Source organism: Rhinolophus sinicus, chromosome 5, assembly GCF_057876585.1.
Source record: "Rhinolophus sinicus isolate RSI-liver-muscle chromosome 5, RSI-T2T, whole genome shotgun sequence".
Lineage (NCBI taxonomy): Eukaryota > Metazoa > Chordata > Mammalia > Chiroptera > Rhinolophidae > Rhinolophus > Rhinolophus sinicus.
The window spans coordinates 76,418,256-76,440,509 of NC_142505.1; the positions used below are offsets into that span (position 1 = coordinate 76,418,256).

The following is a 22,254-nucleotide window of genomic DNA, read 5'->3' on the forward strand; positions in this document are numbered from 1 at the left end:
TGGAGCTGAGCTGCGCCCTCCACAACCAGATTGAAGGACGACTTGACTTGGAGTTGATGGGCACTGGAGATACACTGTCCTCCTGTATTCCCCAATAAAATAAAATAAAATAAAATAAAAAGTATTAAAAAAAAAAGTAGCTCTTCAAGTATTTATAACTGAAAAAGAATCTAGTATCATACACTGAGACTACCAGAAGCACCTATACTTTCATCCATTACAGCCGACTTTGTATGCTGCATGATTTATTCCAATATTTGTTTTCTGAATCTTCACATTTTCTGTAAGCTTGTTTCTCTAGTTTCCTGATAAAGGAATGCATTTTAGTATGTTCTCTGTTTTCTCTCTGTACTGGCTTTCAGTCATTGTCACAGAAGCAAGAAAACCAAGTTTCTGGACAAAAGTATAGAACACACTGGGAGCAACCTCAAAAGAGGTTTTTAGTAAAATTTTACTATACTTTTATGTACGTTTAAGGACTGAATTGACTATCACATAACTCAAAATAAGAATATGAATCATGATACTTTCATAATTCCATTAGTTACAAACTCATTCTACACTAAAAACGAAGTTAATAATATAAATGCATATTCACACTATTATTGGTAATCTAGATCTTTTTCCTCCCTGATTATAGCACCCTTGTTTCTACTTTGTACTGTGGCAGATAACGAGCTCATACGAGGAAAAGGAAAATATCAACTCTGCCATTTCCTTGTTTGCTCAAAAATGCATTTTAATGTTACTTTCATTCAGTAGTTTCACTGCATGTTTATCTTTTTAAGCCACCTGTGCGTTAGTGAAGATTAGGTGAATTAAAACCAGTTAATATAATTTATAAATCATATTAACCAAGCTCACTTAAAATCGCAATATGCCACAGCTAGGAAGACCAAGTGAGTAGGAGCAATTCTATCAACTTTTCCATATTGAGAAGACCTAAATTTCTCTTGGGACACCTCACATTTCAGAAATAAAATGTGGCCATCTGCCATTAAGATCAAGAGAAGCAATACTTATTTGATGTTTCTTTTTCTTTTTTTTTTTTTTTTAAGATTGAAAAGTAAATAGAGATTTTTTAGAACTAAAAAACAAGAATAAAGTTTTCACATCCCTGCCCCCCTGCCACCACCATCAATTCTCTAGTGCATATAACACTAGGGTATATGCTTTCCAGTTTGGAGTCTACTGATTTACCACGATAGTAACAATAAAGATGGAGAAAAATGAATGGAACTGAAATACATTAAAGGAGGTAAAACTACTAGGACGTGGTGATAGTCTATGGGGCACAATGCAGAAGGAAGTGCCAAACATCACTCCTATATGGTTTTTCTACTGTCACTAAGACAGGGAATAGGAGAAGACGCCCATGCTTGTCTCTTTGTTTCTTTTTGGTTGGGAACTAGCAGGGAGAATCATGAGTTCTCCCTGCAAGATGTCTCAGAGGCACTTGAAACTCAACATCTAAGAAATGTCAAGTTATATATGTACCTGCAATTCAGATAAAAACTTTCATTAAGATAAAATTTATGAAACATGTAGATAAAGAGGAACAGGCTACAAAGAGAAGACAACTTAGGACTAAGCTTGGTGCTTACAACTTCACATCCCATTAATCAGGAATATGTAATTCTTTTTTCTTTCTTCTGTAGTATTTTCATTTCCACAACCCAATGTTTGGCACACTGAGGCAAAACATATTTCTTTTTCTGTATTCTCTTACAGCACCCAGAACAATGCCCGGAAAACTTACTTTTAATGGTAGAAGTAGAGATAGAGGAGAAAAAGGAACAGCCAGAGAAACAAAGCAAATCTCAATGAGCGAAGTATAGTGGGAGACAAGAAAGAAATAGGTTAAAACAATATTCAATGCTCGTGAAAAGCCCAGTGAAGAGAAAAAAATGAAAAACATTAATTGGAATTGCCAAAATGAGCCATTGGTGATTTTGATGAACATGGTTTTGGCAAGGTATTCAAGGTGGGAGCACGGTCAGATTGCACTGAGGAATAGGTGGACAAAAAATAGACAGTAAATATGAACAATTCTTTACTAAGTTTAAAACAGCAAAGAGGAGGAGTGACTGGAGAACAACATGGAATAAAAGGATCTGTTGTTGTTGTTGTTGTGTTGTTTTTAAATGAGACAGATCGAGAATGTTTAAGTGAATGATATGGATTCACTAAACTAGCTCTCCAAATATGTTCATAAACTCAACGTCTCACCCACCACTGGCCACCTGCGAACTGCTCTTTCTACTGATGGGTGGGTGTGAAGTCCTCTGTTGTGCTCGTCTTCCCCTGTGCTGTGTCTGGCACTCCCACACTTCTCTTTCTAACCCTAGTTGGTGTCATCTTCTCTAGGATACTATCTCAAAATTCCCGAAGTAGCAAAACTTTGTCCCTTCTCTGTCCTCTCACTGGACCTAGTCCATATGGTTAGTGCAAGTAAGTACCTAAGGAAAGTAAGGACCTATTAAAGTTACGTATAAAGCTTTAAACTGTATTACACATGAAGTTGTATTCCCTGAAAATTCAGAGAATGAGATGAGCTATAAAAAAGTAAAACCTGGCCTTTAAAAGCAAATGAACCAATAATGAGTAAGCAGCTGAGGTGTTTCAGAAATGCCAAAAAACCTAAACAGAATTACCTGAGTATATATATCCAAATTGAGTTCACAAACATTTACTGAAAAGCTACTATGTGCCAGGAACTATTCTAGGTATTGACACACACTATTCTAATTGCTTCTTTAAATACCAATCTTAGGACAGGGCAACATCTAAATGGTTCAGTGCTATATCTGCGGCACCTAAAACACTGCCAGGGGTTGTTCCAAACATACAGTGAATATGTGCAAGGGCAGTCAAAAGCTTCAGTATGCTCCAAACTATCACCGGAAAATCTACCAAGCTACCATCAACTACACCCATTCACTCTGTTTCCCTCCTGTGAGAATGACCTAATTGTACTCTATTCTAATGCTAATATCCTCTACTTTGGCACTGAATCTCAACCCTTCTTGTGGAGATTTCCCAAAGTTACCTTCTCTCTTTCCCATGTATCATTTATTTTTCCCTTTTTATTAAATCATTATGATCGGCATATATGATAAAATATCCTTTATCTTGTAAAAAAGGTCCCCTGACAACATCACCAAGGGTACTTCTTGGCATCACCCATTTCTCTGCTCCTCTTTATAGACAACGCCTCAAAAGAAAATGTTCTTTTATATGTTTGTTCACTGTCTCCAATATCTTTTGAGACTACTGCAATCATTTTTTTGCCCTCCACTTTGTAACTAAAAGTGTTTATGTCATTCATAAAGAATACATTGTCAAATCTAATACCTGGAACACAGTAAGAACTTATAAGTATCTGTTTAGTAACTAAACAAATACATAAACATATCAAATTTATAGACAAAAACCGTAATTCTGAGATTAAAATTATGTTCAATAGGATTAACAACAGATTAGACACTGCAGAACAAATGATTACTGAACCCGAAGCTATAGCAATAGAAACTCACCAAAATGAAATAACAAAAGATGAAAGACTGAAAAACATGAACAGTGCATTACTGAGTTGTGGAACATCTTCAAGAGGCCTGATATACATGTTATTGAAGTCCCTGAAGAAGAGGGGAGAAGGGAGTACAAAAGAATATTCTGAGGAAATTGTAGCAAAATTTTCCCAAATGTGATGAAAAACTGTAAACCCAAAGTTCCAAGAACTTGAAAAAAACCCTAAGCATAAGAAAGATGAAGAGAACCACACCAAGACACATCATACCTGAACAGCTTAAAATCAGTGAAAAAGACACACACACAAAAAAGAAGTTTTTTAAAGCAGCCAGGAGAGAGAGAGAAAAAAAAAAAGACACGTTATGTGCAAAGAATGACACATATCAGAAACAATATAAACCAGACAGTGGAGCGACATCTTCAATCTACAATTCTAATTCAGTAAAAATACCTTTTAAAAAAAAAAGATGAAATACATACAAAAGCTAAAAGCACTCATCACCAGCAGACAAGCACTAAAAGAAATGTTAAAGAAAGTCCTGCAGCTAGAAGGAAAATGACACAGATAGGAATCTGAATAAATACAAAGGAATGAAGAACAGAGGAAATGGTAACTATGAGAAAATACAAAAGGCTTTTTTCCCCTATTATTTAAATCTCTTTAAAAGATAGACTGTTTAAGAGAAAAACAGTAACAATATTGTAAGGTTTGTAATTTTCATGGAAGTAAAATGTATACAAAAATAATAGCATAGATGTTGGGAAGGGAGAAATGCAGGCATATTGTTGAATGGCTCTTATATAATAGAAAAGAATATATTCTACAAACTCTGGAGCAAACATTAAATAACACAACAGTTGTAACTAATAAGCCAAAAATGAAATGTAATAAAAAATACTCAATTAACCCAAAACAAAGCAAAAGATCGGATGTGACAAGTAGATATCAAAAAGCAAAATGGGAAATTTAAATCCAGCTATATTAATAATCACATTAAACGTAAATGGTCTAAATACCCCAATAAAAGAGCAGAGAGTATCAGACTGGACTTTTTTAAAAAGCAAGATAAAATTATATGCTACCTTCAAGAAATGAATTTGAAATACAAGATCACAGAGAGCTTAAAAGTAAATTATGGAAAAAGGTATACAATACTTATACTAATCACAGGAAGGCTAGAGTGGTTAAATTAATATGAGACAAAGTAAATTTTGTAGCAAAAAATATTAGCAGGATTAAATGGGATCATTTCATAATGTTTTTAAAAGGGTAAATTCATCTAGAGCTGATAACAATCCCAAGTGTTTGTGCACCTAGAAACAGAGCTTGAAAAGTACAAAGAAAAGAACAAGCAAGGACAAATTCAAAATTATAGCTGGAGATTAACTATTAACTCTCAATAATTGATAGAACAAGTAGAATTAAAATGAATAAGAACGTAGAAAACTTGAATACTATTATAAATCAACTTGATATAATTGACATTTACAGGACACTCCATTCAACAAAGGCAAAATACACCTTTTTTTCAAGTGTACATGAAAAATTTACCACAGTGGAATTAAAACACAAATTGGTTAACAGGAAATATGTAAAATATCTCCAAATATTTGGAAACGAAATGACACTTCAAAATAACCCACAGAACAATGAAGGACTTCCCCCCAAAAAAATCAGGAAGTTTTGAACTGAATAAAAATAACACAACACATACTAAAATTTGTGGGTTGCAGATAAAACATTAGAGGGAAATTTATAGCACTAAAAGCCTATATTAAAAAGTGAAAAAGACTTCAAAATCAATGTCTTTAGCTTCCACGTCTAAGAGTTTTTTTGTAAGAAAAAATTAAACCAAAAGAAAGCAGAATAAAACAGTAATAAAGATCAGAAAGGAAATTAATGCAATAAAAAAGAAAAACAACGGAGATAAAACAAAGCCATTTTTTTAAAGATCTATATAACTTACAAACCTCTAGCCAGAGAAAAAAGAGAGAGAAGAAACAAATTATCAATAACAAGAATAAGAGAAGTGGCATCATAACAGATAAAAAAAAGCATAATAAGAGATTACCAAAAACTGTATACCAATAAATTTGACCTCTTTAATAATCAGTAGATAAAATGGACAAATTCCTTGAAAGACGTAAACTACTACTAAAGCACATTCAAGGAGGAATAGATAACATGAATAGCCGTGTATCTATTAGACAAATTTAATTTTTACCTAAAAACTGTCCTACAAAGAAAGCTTAGCACCCAAAGGACTTCACTGGTGAATTCTAACAAACATTTAAGGAAGAAATAAGTACGAAGAAATAGTACTTATTTAATAAATTCTATACAAACTATTCCAGAAAATGGAGGCAGAGGGAGTTATTTCTCAACTCCATCTATGATACCAAAACCAGGCAAAGATAACAAAAAGAAAAAAAATTACAGACCAGTATCATTTAGAAACATAGATTCTAAAACTCTAAAAAAAAAAAAAAGTTTTTGAAAATCAAATTCAAAACTATATAAGGCAGATGATACATCAGTGGAGTTTTTTGTTTTAACCAGGAATGTAAGATTGATTTAAAATTTAACCAATATAATTCACATTTTATAGACCAAAAAGGGGAAAATCTTATGATTATATCAATATCAATAATATACTCCTATGATTATATCAATAGATTTAAAAAAATGTTTTAAAATCTAAAATTCATTCTGATAAGAACTCTCAGGCAAATAGGTATTGAAGGGAACTTCCTCAACTTAATAAATGATATCCACAAAAATTCCACAGCTAACACCATACTTAATGGTAAAAGACTGAATATTTTCCCTTCTATGATCAGAAATAAGGCAAGAATGCCTACTTTCACCACTTGTATTCAACACTGTATTAGAGTTTCTAGCCAGTGCAATAAAGCAAAAATAAGAAATGAGGCATCCAGTTTTAAATGAGAGTTGTAACACTCTTTATTCAAATGATGTGATTGTCTAATTAGAAAATTCTATTATATCTGTAAAAATGCTACTAAAATTAAGAAAATTTATCAAGGTTGGAAGATAAAAGGTAAAAATTGCAAATCAAATGTATCTCTATAAACGAGCAAGGAAAGGTCAGATACTAAAATTTTTTTATAAAATGCCATTTATAATAGCTATAAAAAATGAAATACTTAAAGAGACAACTCTGACAAAAGATGTGCAAGACCTAGACATTGAAAACTACCAATGAGAGAAATTAAATTATACTTAAATAGAGAAGATAATTGTTCATGGGTCAGAAGACTTAATACTGTTAAGATATGAATTCTCCCCAAATTGATCCATAGATCCAACCCAATCTCTATCAAAATTCCAGAAAGCTTTTATGTTGACATTGACAAGATAAAAAGACAATGCAATTTAAAAATCAGCAAACTATCTGAATAGATATATCTCCAAATAAGATGCAGAAAGGCTAATAAGCCCATGAAAAGATTCTCAGCATCACTAGCTATCAGCGGAACACTTCCTTGCTCCTTTTAAGAAGCCAATATTATCCTAATACCAAAACCAAAGATATTATAAGAAAACTACAAACAACCAACACCCCCACCACTTCCACCTCCCCACAAAAAAAAAAAAAAAAAGATTTCAACTGATACTTCAGAAGAACAGCCAATAAGCTTATAAAGATATTCAACATCATTAGTCATCAAAGAAATACAAATTAAAATCAAAATGAGATACCATGTTTCCCCGAAAATAAGACCTAGCCAGACAATCAGCTCTAATGCGTCTTTTGGAGCAAAAATTAATATAAGACCCAGTCTTATTTTACTATAAGACCGGGTATTACATCATTACATTATATTAGATCTGGTGTGATGTGATGTGATATGATGTGATGTGATATAATCTATTTAGTAAAATAAGACTGGGTCTTTAGTTAAGTAAGACCAGGTCTTATATTAATGTTTGCTCCAAAAGACGCATTAGAATTGATTGTCCGGCTAGGTCTTATTTTCGGGGAAACATGGTAACTACACACCCAGAAAAATGGCTAAAACTAAATTGACTGACAACACCAAATGTAGGCAAGAATGGAGAACTAATGAAACTATCACACATTTCTGGGGGATGAGAGTGGGGAGAAATAGGACTGTAATACAGTCACTTTGGAAAATAATTTTCAGTTTAGTATTAATTTAATATGCACTCAGCATATGACCCAACAATTCTACTTTTTGTCATATGAGAAAACACAATAAATCCACACAAAGATTGTTAAGTGAATGTTTATAATTTGTTCTTAAGAGCCCAAATCTGGAAATAACTTAAATGTTCAAGAGGTGAATGGATAAATACAACAGAAATAAAAATGAACTCAAAAATAAAAAGAACAAAAATAAAAAGGAACACGGAAGAATTCCAAAAGTATATGCCAAGCAAAAGAAGGTAACCATATATACAAAAGAAGTAAACACTGAATGGATTTCATTTATATGAATTCTAGAAAAAGCAAAACTTATCTATAGTGACATAAAACAAATCAGTAATTGTGTAGGGCCAGTGGTGAGGGTGATGAAATGTTATAATTCTTTATTAGGGTGGTGGTTACAAAGATGCATATATCTATCAAAATTCAAACTGTACATTAAATACAAGTGTATTTTTTATGTGTAAATAAAGCTGATTTAAAAACTAAAGGAGTGGTACAGTGCATATATGGGCAGAAAGTTACATCTCTACCTAACATCATTCACAAAAATAAACTGGGCTAAATATAAATACAGAAAACAAAACTTCAATCACATTAAAAGAAAAATAAGAGGGTAAGTTTATTATCCTGGGGAAGGACTAGCCTTCTAAAGACATTACTAAGCAAAAGCTATAAGAAAAATATACTTACTCATCAAAATGAAAATCTCCTAGACCATAAAACTTAAAAGGACTCTAACTGGGAGATGTATTAATAGCATGTAGAAGAAATTATTAAAATCCAGAAGTCAAACAAAACAACATAAAACAAAGAAGTCCTCCTAAAACTCATAGGTGAAAGATGCAACCCAAAGGACAAAGGAAATTCATCCACACAGAAATCAAATGGATGATAAATGTGTAAAGATGATAAATTTCACTAGCAATCTAGGAAATGGAATGCCATCTTTCACCCAAAAGATCGGTGATTAGCAAATGGTAGTATGCACATGAGGAATAACAGGAAATACAAGTGGGAGTACTGACTGGTACAATCACTATGGAGGGAATTTGAGATTATATACTAAGTATATAATCTAAATGCTCAGCAATTCTACTTCTTGCTTTTTATCCAAAAGAAACTTGTGTGCACACAAGAAGGCATGAACGAAGATATCCACTAAAACAATGTTTATAGCAATGAAAACTTGGCAACAACTTAAATACCAAAGGGAAATGGCAAAATAAACTAAGATACACTCAGGCAATTAGAAGAAATGAAATACCTCTATATGTAATATATTATCTATATGTAATCTATGTATAACGTATATGTATAATAACATGGAAAGTTCTCTAAGACCTATTGCTCACTGATTAAAAATACAGAACAATATATCTGTAAAGAAATTAAATAAAGGAGAAAATGCTTATATGTAATGACTACATACATATGCATTTAAATGCTTATGGAAAATCTTGCAAAGGTATGTATGAAAGTAGCTCTAAGAGTATGGAGGAGGCTGGACTGGGGAAGGGTATCTATCATTAGAGGTCCTGGTCAAATTCCACAAAGAGAATATATTCTTGTGTAATATCCGTAAATATAAATTAATGTAAAATAATTTCCAAATCTGATTTCAGATGAGTATGGAACTTTTGTCTGAGGAACCTTTTTCCATATGACATAAATATGGTTGCTATGTCCTAGTGAAATAAAGGAGTTTCTCAGACAACAGCTTGAGAAGCCCTTACCACCTGTGGCTTAGAATACCGTAACAGTTTGCAAGAAACTTAAAAGTCTCTTCCCCATACTGCCTTCAAAGCTTTTCAAATACATCTCAGTCTAAATTACTCTCGATTCCACTATCTTGTTTTATTTTCTTCATAGCACTTATCACTATCTGAACTTATCTATTTATTTACTTCTTTACTGTCTGTTTCCCACTAGAATGGGAATGGCAAGACAATTTTGAATTCATATGATTTTAGTCAAGCCATTTAAGAGTTTTCTTACAGTATCAAAGACACATTTTATTTACTTACCTTAGTTGGAAAAGGAAATTTGGAAGGTTCTGTTTTGCATGGTGTATGAATAGCCGTTAGAGGGGGAGGCCATGAATGCGTCATCTCCTGAAATGTAATTATTACAGTTTGTTTTCAACCAGGTCAAGGATAAAAATTACACAGCTAAAAACCAGATTTGTATTATAAATGCTGGTTTCATGATTGCTCCTCCAAAAGTATACGTATTTAATCAGTAAATATTAATTAAGCACAATTGTGTGCACGGAACTACGGGGTAGATAATAGGAAAATAAATAATATACACTCTGGCTTCAAGGAGCTTAAGTGTTAAGACGACGAAACCTGTGAACAGCTACAGAAACCAGCCTGTAATCAAATACAAGGCACACAGTAAAATGCTACTAAGGAAGAGCTTACTGTGGGAGTGGGAAGAGGAGGATGCTAATAAGAAAAGCAGCTAACCTTTCCTAGGTACCTGCAATGGGCCAGATGCTGTGCTAAATGCTCTACATGTCTCTCACTCATGGAGTGCTCATTATGAGGTAGGTACCATTATGATCCTAACTCTATGTAGGATGAAACTGAAACAGAGATTATTTATTCAAGGTCACATACTTAGTAAGTAATGGACACAGAATTTAATCCTAGGAAGTCTGGCTACAGGGCCCATTCACTGACAGAACATTTTGGTCAGGTGGAGAAAATTAGAAGAGAGATATCGAAAGTACATGAGCAGGAAGACAGACAACTACTGTGTTTCCCTGAAAATAAGACCAGGTCTTACACCGTATTTCCCCCAAAATAAGACTGGGTCTTATATTAATTTTTGCTCCAAAAGACGCATGAGGGCATATTTTCAGGGGATGTCTTATTTTTTCATGTACAACAATCTACATTTATTCAAATACAGTCATCATCTTCTTCTGGAACATCGTCGTAACATACTAAATTCATCCGTCTGGCTGACAATCTTAACGGGCTTATTTTCGGGGTAGGTCTTATTTTTGGGGAAACACGGTAAGACCATAAGTCTGATTTCATTCAATAACTTCTGTCTAATCATATGTTAAGTGTGTCCAAGTGGAAGTTTGGATAAGATCACAATCTGTGTTTTAGAGGATCAGGGTGGAGAGAGGTATCAGACTTAGAATAAGGAGGCAGTGTTATTTCTGGCATTTAGTTTAAAGTGAACCATCAGGTATACTGAGAAAATATAATAAATTAAAAGTGGTATAACTTACGAATTTACCTTATACCCAAACAGTTATGTAAAGAAAGATACATGTTCAAGGGGCTCACACTTAAAATTTCAACACAGGAATAATTAAATTACCAGACATCCATACAATGGAACACCAAGCAGAGAGTAAAATGAGAAATTTAGCTACTGATATGAAATGATGTCCAAAGTATATTATTAAGTGACAAACACAAACCATAGTCCACGTCCTAGTAAATGTTTATGTAGGAAAAACTCTGTGGAAGATGGTTAAAGTGGCTGCCTCTGGGCAATTGAATGACAGAAGAGACAACAGACAAGGGCACTAGATACAGACTTTACTACGACCTGAACCTCTAAAATAGCCACCTACCCTGCAATTGCTCTTTATCCTCTTACAATGCTTTACTTTTTAATAGCATTTCACTTTACGAAATAATATTCTATAGTTGACTATTTCTTACACCCTGCTCTAGAATGTCAGCTCAAAGGGTGCAACATTATCATTATAATTACATTGTACCCCCAGTGCTTGACACACAGTAGGTGTTCAAGTAGTAAGACTTGAATTAACAAATCTTTTTTCCCTCCACAGTAAACATATATTACTTTTAATTAAATTTTTTTTCTGAAGTCTGTGATGGGTTCCTAGAAACAGCATAACTACAAATATCAAGAAAACATGAAGGGAATGTGGACCTGAAATTTTTTGCACACTGCACATAGGGAAGGGGAAAGGAAACAGAAAATCATACATCCCAGGTTTCCCAGTGTTGGCATTTCACACCTCAAATGAGAAAATACTCTGAATAGAAAAATCTATTTAACTCTCCATCACCAAATGACTGAGCACCTATTACACCCAAGGTCATGTGCCACACTGTATATATAAAATGTAGAATAAATTGTCAATAACATGAAAGAAATAATTAAATCTAAGAAAATCTAAGATTTCTTCCAGATATTAGAATGCCATGCATTGTTGAGGATTTGGGGAAAAGATATATGCTCCCTTAGACTTTTTGTATACATGGTGACTGAAAAATGAATGCTATATGAGAATCAAAGGAAAGTTTATCACTGTGGTCTCTGATAGTCTAATACAGGGGGAAGAAGGATTTCATTAGGATTCTAAGAAAAATCAGGATCTATATGTAACTGAAGAGGAAAGAGAAACACATTCCATGCAAGTTTTTCTTAAAAAGGTAAAAAAGCAAGAAAGTATATGGATTAGGGAAATCAGTTTGGCAAAAGCGGTCAATCAGTAGTGGGGAAGGTTAGGACTGGCTTGTGGAAGATCTGGAATATCAAATTTGGACACTATTCTTTCTATGGGCCTTAGAGAGCCATTGAAAACTTCTAAGAAGGTTATTAATTTATGAAGATAAGGGATTGAAGCCAAGAATTTGGTAGCAATGCAGAAGACAGATGAGCAGGGAGACTAAGCAGGCAGAAAGGCAGATTATTGAAGCTCAAGGTGGCAGACATGGAAATAAAGGGATGGATATTTTCAAGGAATTTTCAAAGTCTACATGTAGTTTGTGATTAAACAGGACATGAGAGAGAAATAAGAGATAATTAGGATTCTACACTTACAAGCCTGGGGGAATGGTAGTACTACTAATAGAAGGACGTCTGAGAAACATGGCTTTAGACATGTTGAGCCTGAAGAAACAGGGAGAAATCTAAATGGAGACCCAGCTAAAAAGCAAAACCAAAGGATACCAAGGCAGAAGAGAAAGACTGCAGAGCTGTCTAATAGATAAAAGCCAAAAACATGGATCCAAAAAAAAAAAAAAGTAAGGGAAAGAGCAGAAAGAAGAGTAAAGACTAGAAAATGCACCCATATTTAAGAGGTTAAGACACAAGGGTTCCCAAAAGGCAGAGAATGAGAGACAAGAAAGGTGGATGGGAAATAAAAACAATGGAGCATAACAACAGTCAAGGAAAGAAGAATGATGTTTCCAGAAGAAAAGAGGGGAAAAGAGTAGAGAACTCAAATGAAGCCCCCGATGAAGGGGAAGGTAATGACCTTAGAGAATAGGTAGAGCAGAATGGTAAAGGTAAGAGATTATAGTGGACCATAGGAAGGAAGAATAAAAATGAAAGCAGCCCATGAAAGCAGTCTTTCAAAGGTATCCATAATGAAATCCAAGTATAGACACAAAAATTCAGGATCTTCTGCAAAAAGTACAATATGTGACTGACGGTTTTTCTCTAGTGAATCAAAAGCAATCGTTGTCACTCATTAATTCACTGGATTTTCTCTTTGTCTTTTCCCAATAGAGGAATGTACTTTTTGGTCACATGTCAATTTTAGACATATTCCATTAAACACTCAAAATGTTTTTGCAGTACTGAAAGGAGGTCTTTCATTGTAAGATTTGACCAGTATGTACAGATAAATTACAAAGCAAGCTATTTTCAATGTGATGGTGTGACTGATAACTATTGAGTTGTTTAGCACTTCAAATTACTAACTGATTAAGCTGAGAAAGTACAGTTCTATTTGGTTTCTTTCTCTTTTCAAGGGACGCTGTTAAGATTGAAATTTGTTTTACTTAAAAACAAAAATAGAACAAAAAAAACAGCTCTTTGAGGACAAATAGTAAACAAACCAAGTGATTAAGAATCTAAGAATGAATATAAGCAGAGCAGACTCATTATTTTTGACAGACATAATCAAGTCACACATGTGAGCAATCTACTGCTTCAGGTCCTTTGTGAAATAGAGGGGGAAGAGGCCACGAGAGTAGCAGGACATCATAATTAAATAAGAGAGACTGAACCTACTCAAAAAACAAACAAACAAAACACACACAACTTACTTTAAGAATTTCATCCACACAGCTCACATCACCAGAAGCAGATGCCTTAAGAGGAAAAGAAACACACATTAGATTTGAAATTTATTACTAGATTTCTATCATTTGTTGCACAGATTTAACACATTATTAAAAATGAAGTTCAATTTAAAGAAGTACTTATGATCCCACTATTCCAAATCAGAACACTAACTAGAATCTTTGGACTAATTTCTCTAAATATAAATTTTCCAAAAACTGAAAAATTTTAATCACCAAACTGTACATGACTTAAAAACTTTACATTTTTCAAAAACTTTTTTGAAAAATAGTTTTTGAAAAAAATTATTTCTAAGGTTTTTTAAAAATCATAGAAATAATTTTTAAGTGTAATTTTTCAGGTGAGCATCTTGTCAAAAAAATTAAAAATTGACATACAAAATATACCACACTGAGATACAGCATTTCACATAATCTAACAAATAGAATAAAACCAGTATTACTGAATGTTTACTTGTCTGGAACATGATGAATATTTCACATAACCTTTCTCAAATCATGGGAGTTCTTTATTCTAAGGCTGAAGCAGGAATTAGAGAACTGGAGTTTGAACTCAAATCTAATTAATTCTAAGGATCACATTGTTTGGAGAAAGAACAAATTGTCATTTTACTATTCTCTTGAGAGGAATAATTAGATGACAAATGCCATGAACAACGAGTTTCTCAAGGCTACAGGAAAGATTTTTAAACGTTCTCAAAATAGCATTTTACCTATACCTGACCCCTTCCCCGCTGTTTTAAGTTCTGAGTTATGATTTTCAGCTGCTAACATTAGTTTTAAATTCTCTTTCTTGCAAAAACTGTATTAAAAGAAAAATTTAGCTATTTCATAATGAATGCTCACTTCTTTGGTTATCCTGAATATCATGTTTTGGTAGACAGTCATAAATACTGTAAATTTCAAACCACCACTGAGTCTGGAGCAACTGCCTCAAACCTTAAGTGTAATCAGAGAAAGGGATCATAGCATCTAAACCACACATTCCCATCTCCATGGACCTGAAAAAGTCCCAACATATACCACAATGAACCACGGCCCACGTCTCATTCATGAGTGTCACTATGACAATAGAAATTGTAAATTTTTTTAAAAAAGAACACAAGATGTATTATACCATAAATCAAAAGGAGGAAATCTAAGGTATTCAACACTAATGCTTTCATTCTATAACTGACTCATTTTAACATTTGAAAACAGTGAGCGACATTTTCTCTGCTGCCCAAGAGGGAAAGCTAACAGTTCTATGATCCACATGGGAGTCAATCATGTCTTTTTTAAAACTTTTACATTCTTTACTATTAAGACAAAGAGAGTTCAAGTTCAATAATAATTTCATGGTAAAGTGCTTCACACAGTCACAATGTTAAAAGCTCTACTTGTGTGACTTACATCCAATGGTTGGGAAGGTATTTTCAGCTTGGTGAGATGTGCTTTGCTGCTGGGCTTCAGTTCAGCCATGCTGTTGCCATGGGATTGGCTGCTATAGTGCTCAGAGGACAGCTTTGGTTCCATGGACTCCTGTCCGTCCATGGGCCGCACATAGGCAGTGGGTTTCTGTAACATTGAACTGGACTTTGACATCAGTGAAGGTGGGAAAGACTGATTTGAGTGCTGCCCACTTGAGAAAGGTACACGGGAAGGAGAATCCCAGTTTGCATCGGGGTCCCGAGGTGATTTGGAACGCTGATGTTCCTTGCTATGGTGATCACTCCCATGAGACCTGGAATGACTGGAGCTTAATGAAGAAACAGCCTGGGGTTTGCCAGGGCTGGAAGAGCGTGATTTGGAGTGTTCTGATCCATGCTGGCCTTTTTTCCGGCTGCTGCTCCCACTACTGCTATATGACTCACGGTCATGCCGCTGGCCACTACTACTAGTACCACCACTGCCACCTGCACTGGTCCGCTGGCTACTGTGTCCACTCTGTAAGCCTGAGGACCGTTTCTGAGACTGAGAAGTGCTGGGTGCGGGTCCTACTGGTGTCCATTTGCTACTCTGATGAGAGCTCCCATGTCTCTGTTCAAAGAAATTTGAGTTAGATTTTTCATCTGCTGTCGGTGGTACTGTAGGCTTGGGAATTGCAACAAGCTTTGGTATAGATCTGTCTCCTATGAAATCCTTCATTTCATCGTAGTTTCCAAGCATACTCTGAATACGACTTGATAGCTTATCTTCTTTGCTAGTCTACAAAAAAATGTAAAATAAATTTTACAGTTAGCATAACTGGAAATAAAAGATGCTTCTAACATGACTTTCCAAACTTCAAATGGAAAGGGGCTTTCCAGAGGGAAGCCTTATCTCATATCTTAAGGTTAACACCTCAAAGAAAACTCCAAATATATAATATATATGGTGAAAAAGTGAACTGAAAGTAAAAACTATTCATGCTAAAACATTAAAATATAAACATTCTATAGGATACTGAGAAATATATAGATTCCAGGAGGACCTTGTATGAAAAATAAAGAATTATTGCAAGAAAAAAAAAATATTCCAGGAGGAAAAAGATCTCAATTTCACCAGTAAATATAATGGAACAGTAGTGAAAATCTTTTGAAGACCAGGAAAAGTATCTGCCTTTATTTAACTAAGTTCGAGGCCAGCAGATTAGCCAATACTCATACACTGACAGTCTGGGAAAACATTATATCCCTTATAATTCAATGTTATAGTTAGAAGCACAAACAAAAATTTAGTGAAACAAGTTATACCCAATTGACTGTTTTACTTTAATTCTTTTGTCATTTTTGACTCATCAAGTTAACAAAAGTCCTAAAAACAAATTAAGCATGGAAAATCCATTGATAAAAATTTTAAATCCTGGCTAATAATTCTGACCAATAAATGCTCCAACATTTGAAGGCAATAGCTTCAAGAATTATTTTTGGATAATAAGAAGGTCCAAGATGTCTACAAGCTTTAGGACTCTTTCATATTCATATACATGAGAGAAAGTTTACTAATTACATTGAAAAGGAAATCAAGATTGAGCCACCACTGGGCTGGCCCGGTGGCTCAGGCAGTTAGAGCTCTGTGCTCCTAACGCCGAAGGCTGCCGGTTCGATTCCCACATGGGCCAGTGGGCTCTCAACCACAAGGCTGCCAGTTCAATTCCTCGACTCCCGCAAGGGATGGTGGGCAGCGCCCCCTGCAACTAAAATTGAACACGGCACCTTGAGCTGAGCTGCCGCTGACCTCCCGGATGGCTCAGTTGGTTGGAGGATGGCTCAGTTGGTTGGAGCGCGTCCTCTCAACCACAAGGTTGCAGGTTCGACTCCCTCAAGGGATGGTGGGCTGTGCCCCCTGCAACTAGAAAACGGCAACTGGACCTGGAGCTGAGCTGCGCCCTCCACAACTAAGACTGGAAGGACAACAACTTGAAGCTGAACAGCACCCTCCACAGCTAAGATTGAAAGTTCAACAACTTGACTTGGAAAAAAGAAGTCCTGGAAGTGCACACTGTTCCCCAATAAAGTCCTGTTCCCCTTTCCCAATAAAATCTTTAAAAAAAAAAAAAAAAAAAAAAAGATTGAGCCACCACTATTTACTTTGAGGTTGGCATGAATCAAAAATGACTTGATTCATGACTAAATTATTTGACTGACTAAATTATTTGAAAATTAGTCTGATCTCTACTAAATGAGAGGTCAGCGATTTACAGCAATTTATAGACAATATCAAGATTAGAAATAAAATCCAATTCATTACAATGTAATTACAAAATAAATGGTAATATGATTAGAGGATTCTGGACAGGACTCCTGTTTTTCGTAATCCCTAATCCCTAATCTCAGGTTTCGTGTTATACTCCTACAAATGATGTCAGTATAACTGCTTTTAATTGGAAAATCCTTAAAAGCTCTGAATAAATGGCCTTTATACATCTCATAGATGGTTTCTACAAACACCAAATGTTATAATGGTAAAAACTCAGGAGACATTTGTTATGTTTATATTTCATCAGAAAAAAGCTAACTCTCAATCTCATAATATATGCCCACAATTGTCAATACTGCTGCAATATATAGTATTATAGCTATTATACACATGTAAGGTTTAAAATGTAAAAGCAGTTCAAATGAAATCCAAGCTCAATCAAATATTAGGGAGACATTTGTGGCCATTACAGCTACGTTAGAGGCATGAGAAGTGGTACCATCCAGTGTTTTATGTAATCCCAAACCAAGCACAACAGCAGTTATAAAAAATAGCAATGGGTTCATTTTGAACATCTCTGACAACGAGCTTTAATTTAAATCTGATTGTTAATTAAGCATTAAGTACATTAGAAAGAAAATCAGAGAATTTAGTATGTGATAACAGAGACAGAACCAGATTGATACTGAAAGTATATTTATGCAAACATACTATTAAGTCACTGCAAATGGCAAAAAAATAGGGAAAAACAAAAGACTATGAAATATATTCATCTTTGATGTTATATCCAAAGAACCTAGGAAACATCAGATGATACAGATTGGTTCACAAAATTTTAATTTAATCCAAGGCTCAGAAAGGTGAAATGCCTGCCCAGTTAGTGGTAGAGCCAGGAATCCAGAGATGAGTGTTTAAGCTAATGCAGACTACACTTCCAAAAGTATAGGGTAGTAATTGGGGGGTGTGGATGAGGACGACAGTAATACTCTTGATCTAGGTACTGATTATACAAGGTTATTCATGTTGTGAAAATTCTTTCAGCTGTAACACAATTTGTACACTTTTCTGCATCCATGTTATACACCAATGGAAAGTAGCCCAACAAAGTACATTCTACTTAGAAGAAAGGAAAAATGTTAAAATGTATACATAATAACTCTTTTCTCATATAAAAATTCAAGTTTAAACATTTCTAAAGCAAAAATGTCATGGTATTGGGGAAAAAACATTCAAACAAGGACAACTTACAACTTTGTATGGCTCAGCAAAGAGAGGAGAGCTGGGTGGGAAGGGGTCTTCGCCCTGCTGAATTTCCTGATTCCGCCTTTCCCGTTCTTTCATACGCAGCACATTGCGGTCTTCACGGTTCATGTTGCTATAGAGAGAAATGCAATCTTTACATCACAAAAGAAAAGAAAAAAAGAATGCTCTGTACTGATTTTGTCAGTTTAATCCTTCAATCGGAGATTCCCTTTTGACTTCCAAGTAATAACAGGCATTAGTGCTGAAGTTGGGTTCTGGCAATGGTTTTATCAGCTAATACCAACACTGTCTTCCACAACTATGCAGACAGGCAACAACAGCCCAGAATATTAGGATCCACCCACTAAAACCTTAACCTTACCAACTTTTAACGCATTCTGCTAGCTAAACGTCAGCTAACACTGATACATTCAGAGGGAAGGTAGTACTTAAACCCAAATCCTTAGTGTGTGCTATAAGCCTTTGGTGGCTCCTCAGCAGAAAGCTAACTATTCTTTGCCAGTAGCGGCACACAACCCACTCCCACCTACCACCCCGCCCCCCAGGGTCCAGTGCTTTTCTCTACTTTGCATCTACCTTATCTTGATTTCTTTTTGTCCCAAACACAGCTTCCTTGGTGTCCATCCTTATGGCAGTTTGACCTCAGCTTTGCTGTTGTTCTAGATTCCCTAAAAAACGACATTTCTGCTCTAAATACATTAATATTTCAATTAACACCTCAATAAATGGCAAAAGTGAGGCTTTCAGCAATAGAATCTAACATTAACTTGGGTTAGTAACAGTAGTCGAAATTATGTTGCAAAAGAAAAAGTCTTTTGGGGGTGGAGGGAAAAATGAGGGTGTCATTCCTATACTCATGACAGTACGTTGTATTTTCTCTAAGAACAAACTAAGGAAAGTAAGTTTATTTACAGCAGCAGGGATTTTGGTTAAATAGATAGTAATGAAAAAGGTTTTCGAACCCTGGGACAAGGAATTATCAGGGACTCTGCAATACATTTCCCTAGAGATAGAGTAAACCATCTGTCCCAGTTTTGATTAAAGACAAACAAACAAACTCCTGTTGGAGGCCAAAGGGAAAAATCAGGTTACACTTGTGCAGCATTTCTAGACTTACGATTCATAAATAGAATCTAATCAGAAAATTAAAGTCTATCAATATTGGGGGACCTATAGTTGTAAAATTAGAATGGAGAGCAAAACCAATATACTCTTGAGGATTTTTATAAGTGGTTAAAACAGTGCAAGTAAACATTCAAAGATAAAACTTCCTGATTTGCACAATTAGTACCTTGCAAATATTAAATATTAAAGCAATTTAATATTTTAAAATTTTTTCTAAGGGTTCCAAATGTGTATTCATGTTGTTTCTTATTTGTACAATTTTCTAATGACAAGAATATAAGCTATTTTGAGGTATGGAAATAGTGTGTGTTTTCTTTGGTCTCCCTAGTACTTAGCACCACACAGAACCACAGAAAGTGTTTGAATCTTTCTTTAATAAATACTATAACGGGCGGCTGGTTGGCTCAGTTGGTTAGAGTGCAGTGCTTAGCACCCGAGTCGCCAGTTCTAGTCCCACATGGACTTGTGAGCTGCGCCCTCCACAACTAGATTGAAAACAATGACTTGACTTGGAGCTGATGGGTCCTAGAGGGGCACACTGTTCCCCAATAAAAATTTTTTTTTAAATTTAAAAAATTTAGAAAAACGAAAAACTATAAAAGATCTACATTTCGGTATTCAGAGCTCACTTGAAGCAAGTAATAACTGTATATCACTAACAGTCAAGTTTCAAATAGATCTCTTGAGCTATGGTGCGGTAACATACAAAGTTTGCGTATCTGACAGAGTCTAAAGGACATGTTAACTAACAATTTCCTGTATTTCCTAAATTCAATTCCTGAAAGATCAGAAAACCACAGAAACGCCTTCTTTAAACTATGATTTAATTTACATATTCAATAGTACTAAAATAATCACAGAAGAAACACTTGTACATATATTGCATCCATACGATTTCCACAATAAAACTCCTCCTACTATACAATTCAAACAATGAAAGTCATCCGACAGAATATTTCCTCTTTTAACAAAGCTGCCAAGAAGCTCAGAACTAAATTAACTGATTGCTTATGAGAACTAATATCACAGTTGTAGCTCTTATTCTCTATTATTTTTCTAATCTGACTTATTTTCGCATGTAATATATAGGCTCCATTTTTGCTGTGTTTTTGAACATCAATATCTCTGCCTAAGACAAAACAAAGTTTCCCCAAAAGCAATAATTCCAGTAACCTGAGCTCCCCTAAAATTAACATGAAATTTCAGTATGAGTCAATTTGAAGTATATCTTTGCTGTACAGGCAAAACTATTTTATAGCATATCCCTGAGGATACGTGCAACTATTGTACTGAAACAGGATTCAGTTAAAATTAGCAAATGATACATCACAACAAAAATCTGTGGGACTAGATAAAATAATTTTTAAAAGAAAATTATCAAGTAAGCAGGAAGGTTATGTATATGGTATTCAGCTAAAAATTTTAATTATTTAAGGTAAATTGTTTTAAGCACCCATCAAATACTTAAGCTGATACATTAATTACAAACAATTATAAACAACAGTCTACAGACAAAAAGAAATGCAAAGAAATCTTCAACTTAGGTTTGTTGTTGGTAGTGATGATGGTGTAGAAATTTCATTGCTATCAGACTGAGCAAATGAGTAGCTATATTGAGACTTTTGGGGAATTAAGGATCTTACTATGAGAAAGAAGAGATACAAATAGAATGGAGTAAGAAAAAACCTTTGGGGATTTGATATTAGAAATAGTTATGAATTCATGCTTGTATAACAAACAAACTAACATGGCCGCTCGCTCTGTCTGAAAGAATCTAGGAGCAGTGACATCCCAGTAGAAAGAAGCATCTTGCACACCCAAATTTTTATTTCCAGTATCACTCTCCACTAAAACGAAACAGGACTTCTTGGTGAAATCGCTAATTCCAAGGATGCTGCAGAGATTTAAAATGCAAAGTGAGCCTACAACATCTTGTTGTAACAGCAAGAAAATGCTCCAAAACAGATGGAGACCTATCAAAAGGGTACAGGAACCAGCCTGAAGGGGCTCTCGCTCTCACTGGTCAGATTTAGAAACATAAGCATCAAAATAAACTAAGACTGGAAGATAACCAATTGAATAAAAAAAGAATCCCCGAATCCAGAGCAATAACAGCAAAGAATAAAAAGAGAAATAAAGCAGGAAGCAAATGCCCTTCTTTATAGAAGAATGCCCACTAATAAATGTAGAAAAAAATGAAATAATTAAAAAATGGCCTTTTTGCAACCACTAAAGTAGTAGCTGAGGCAAGAATCATCAATGGATGCTAAAACCATTGGGTGAAAAATTTGGTGGGAATGGAATATTCAGTATCACCCCACAGGCTATTAATTACAAATAAAAAATCTTTAAAATAGAGAAGCATAGTACACACTACGCTTACTTAAGTG

At 34.7% G+C, this 22,254-nt stretch overlaps 1 protein-coding gene across 5 annotated transcripts in view; it reads right to left on the reverse strand.

Annotated features, from left to right (window-relative positions):
- Positions 1-22,254, reverse strand: part of AFF4 (ALF transcription elongation factor 4) — a 73,180-nt gene that overhangs the window by 32,310 nt on the left and 18,616 nt on the right. For 2 of the 5 annotated variants that reach the window (XM_019756074.3, XM_019756072.3), the window contains exons 2-5: positions 18,725-18,851; positions 15,209-16,003; positions 13,781-13,825; positions 9,752-9,838 (exon numbers count right to left, since the gene is read on the reverse strand). In XM_019756074.3, coding sequence (XP_019611633.1) covers positions 9,752-9,838; positions 13,781-13,825; positions 15,209-16,003; positions 18,725-18,847 — 1,050 coding nt within the window. In that variant the 5' untranslated portion in view covers positions 18,848-18,851. Of the gene's footprint in view, positions 1-9,751; positions 9,839-13,780; positions 13,826-15,208; positions 16,004-18,724; positions 18,852-19,315; positions 19,408-22,254 lie in introns of all 5 variants that reach the window. The other 3 variants (XM_019756073.3, XM_074313506.2, XM_019756075.3) reach the window with 3 other exon arrangements.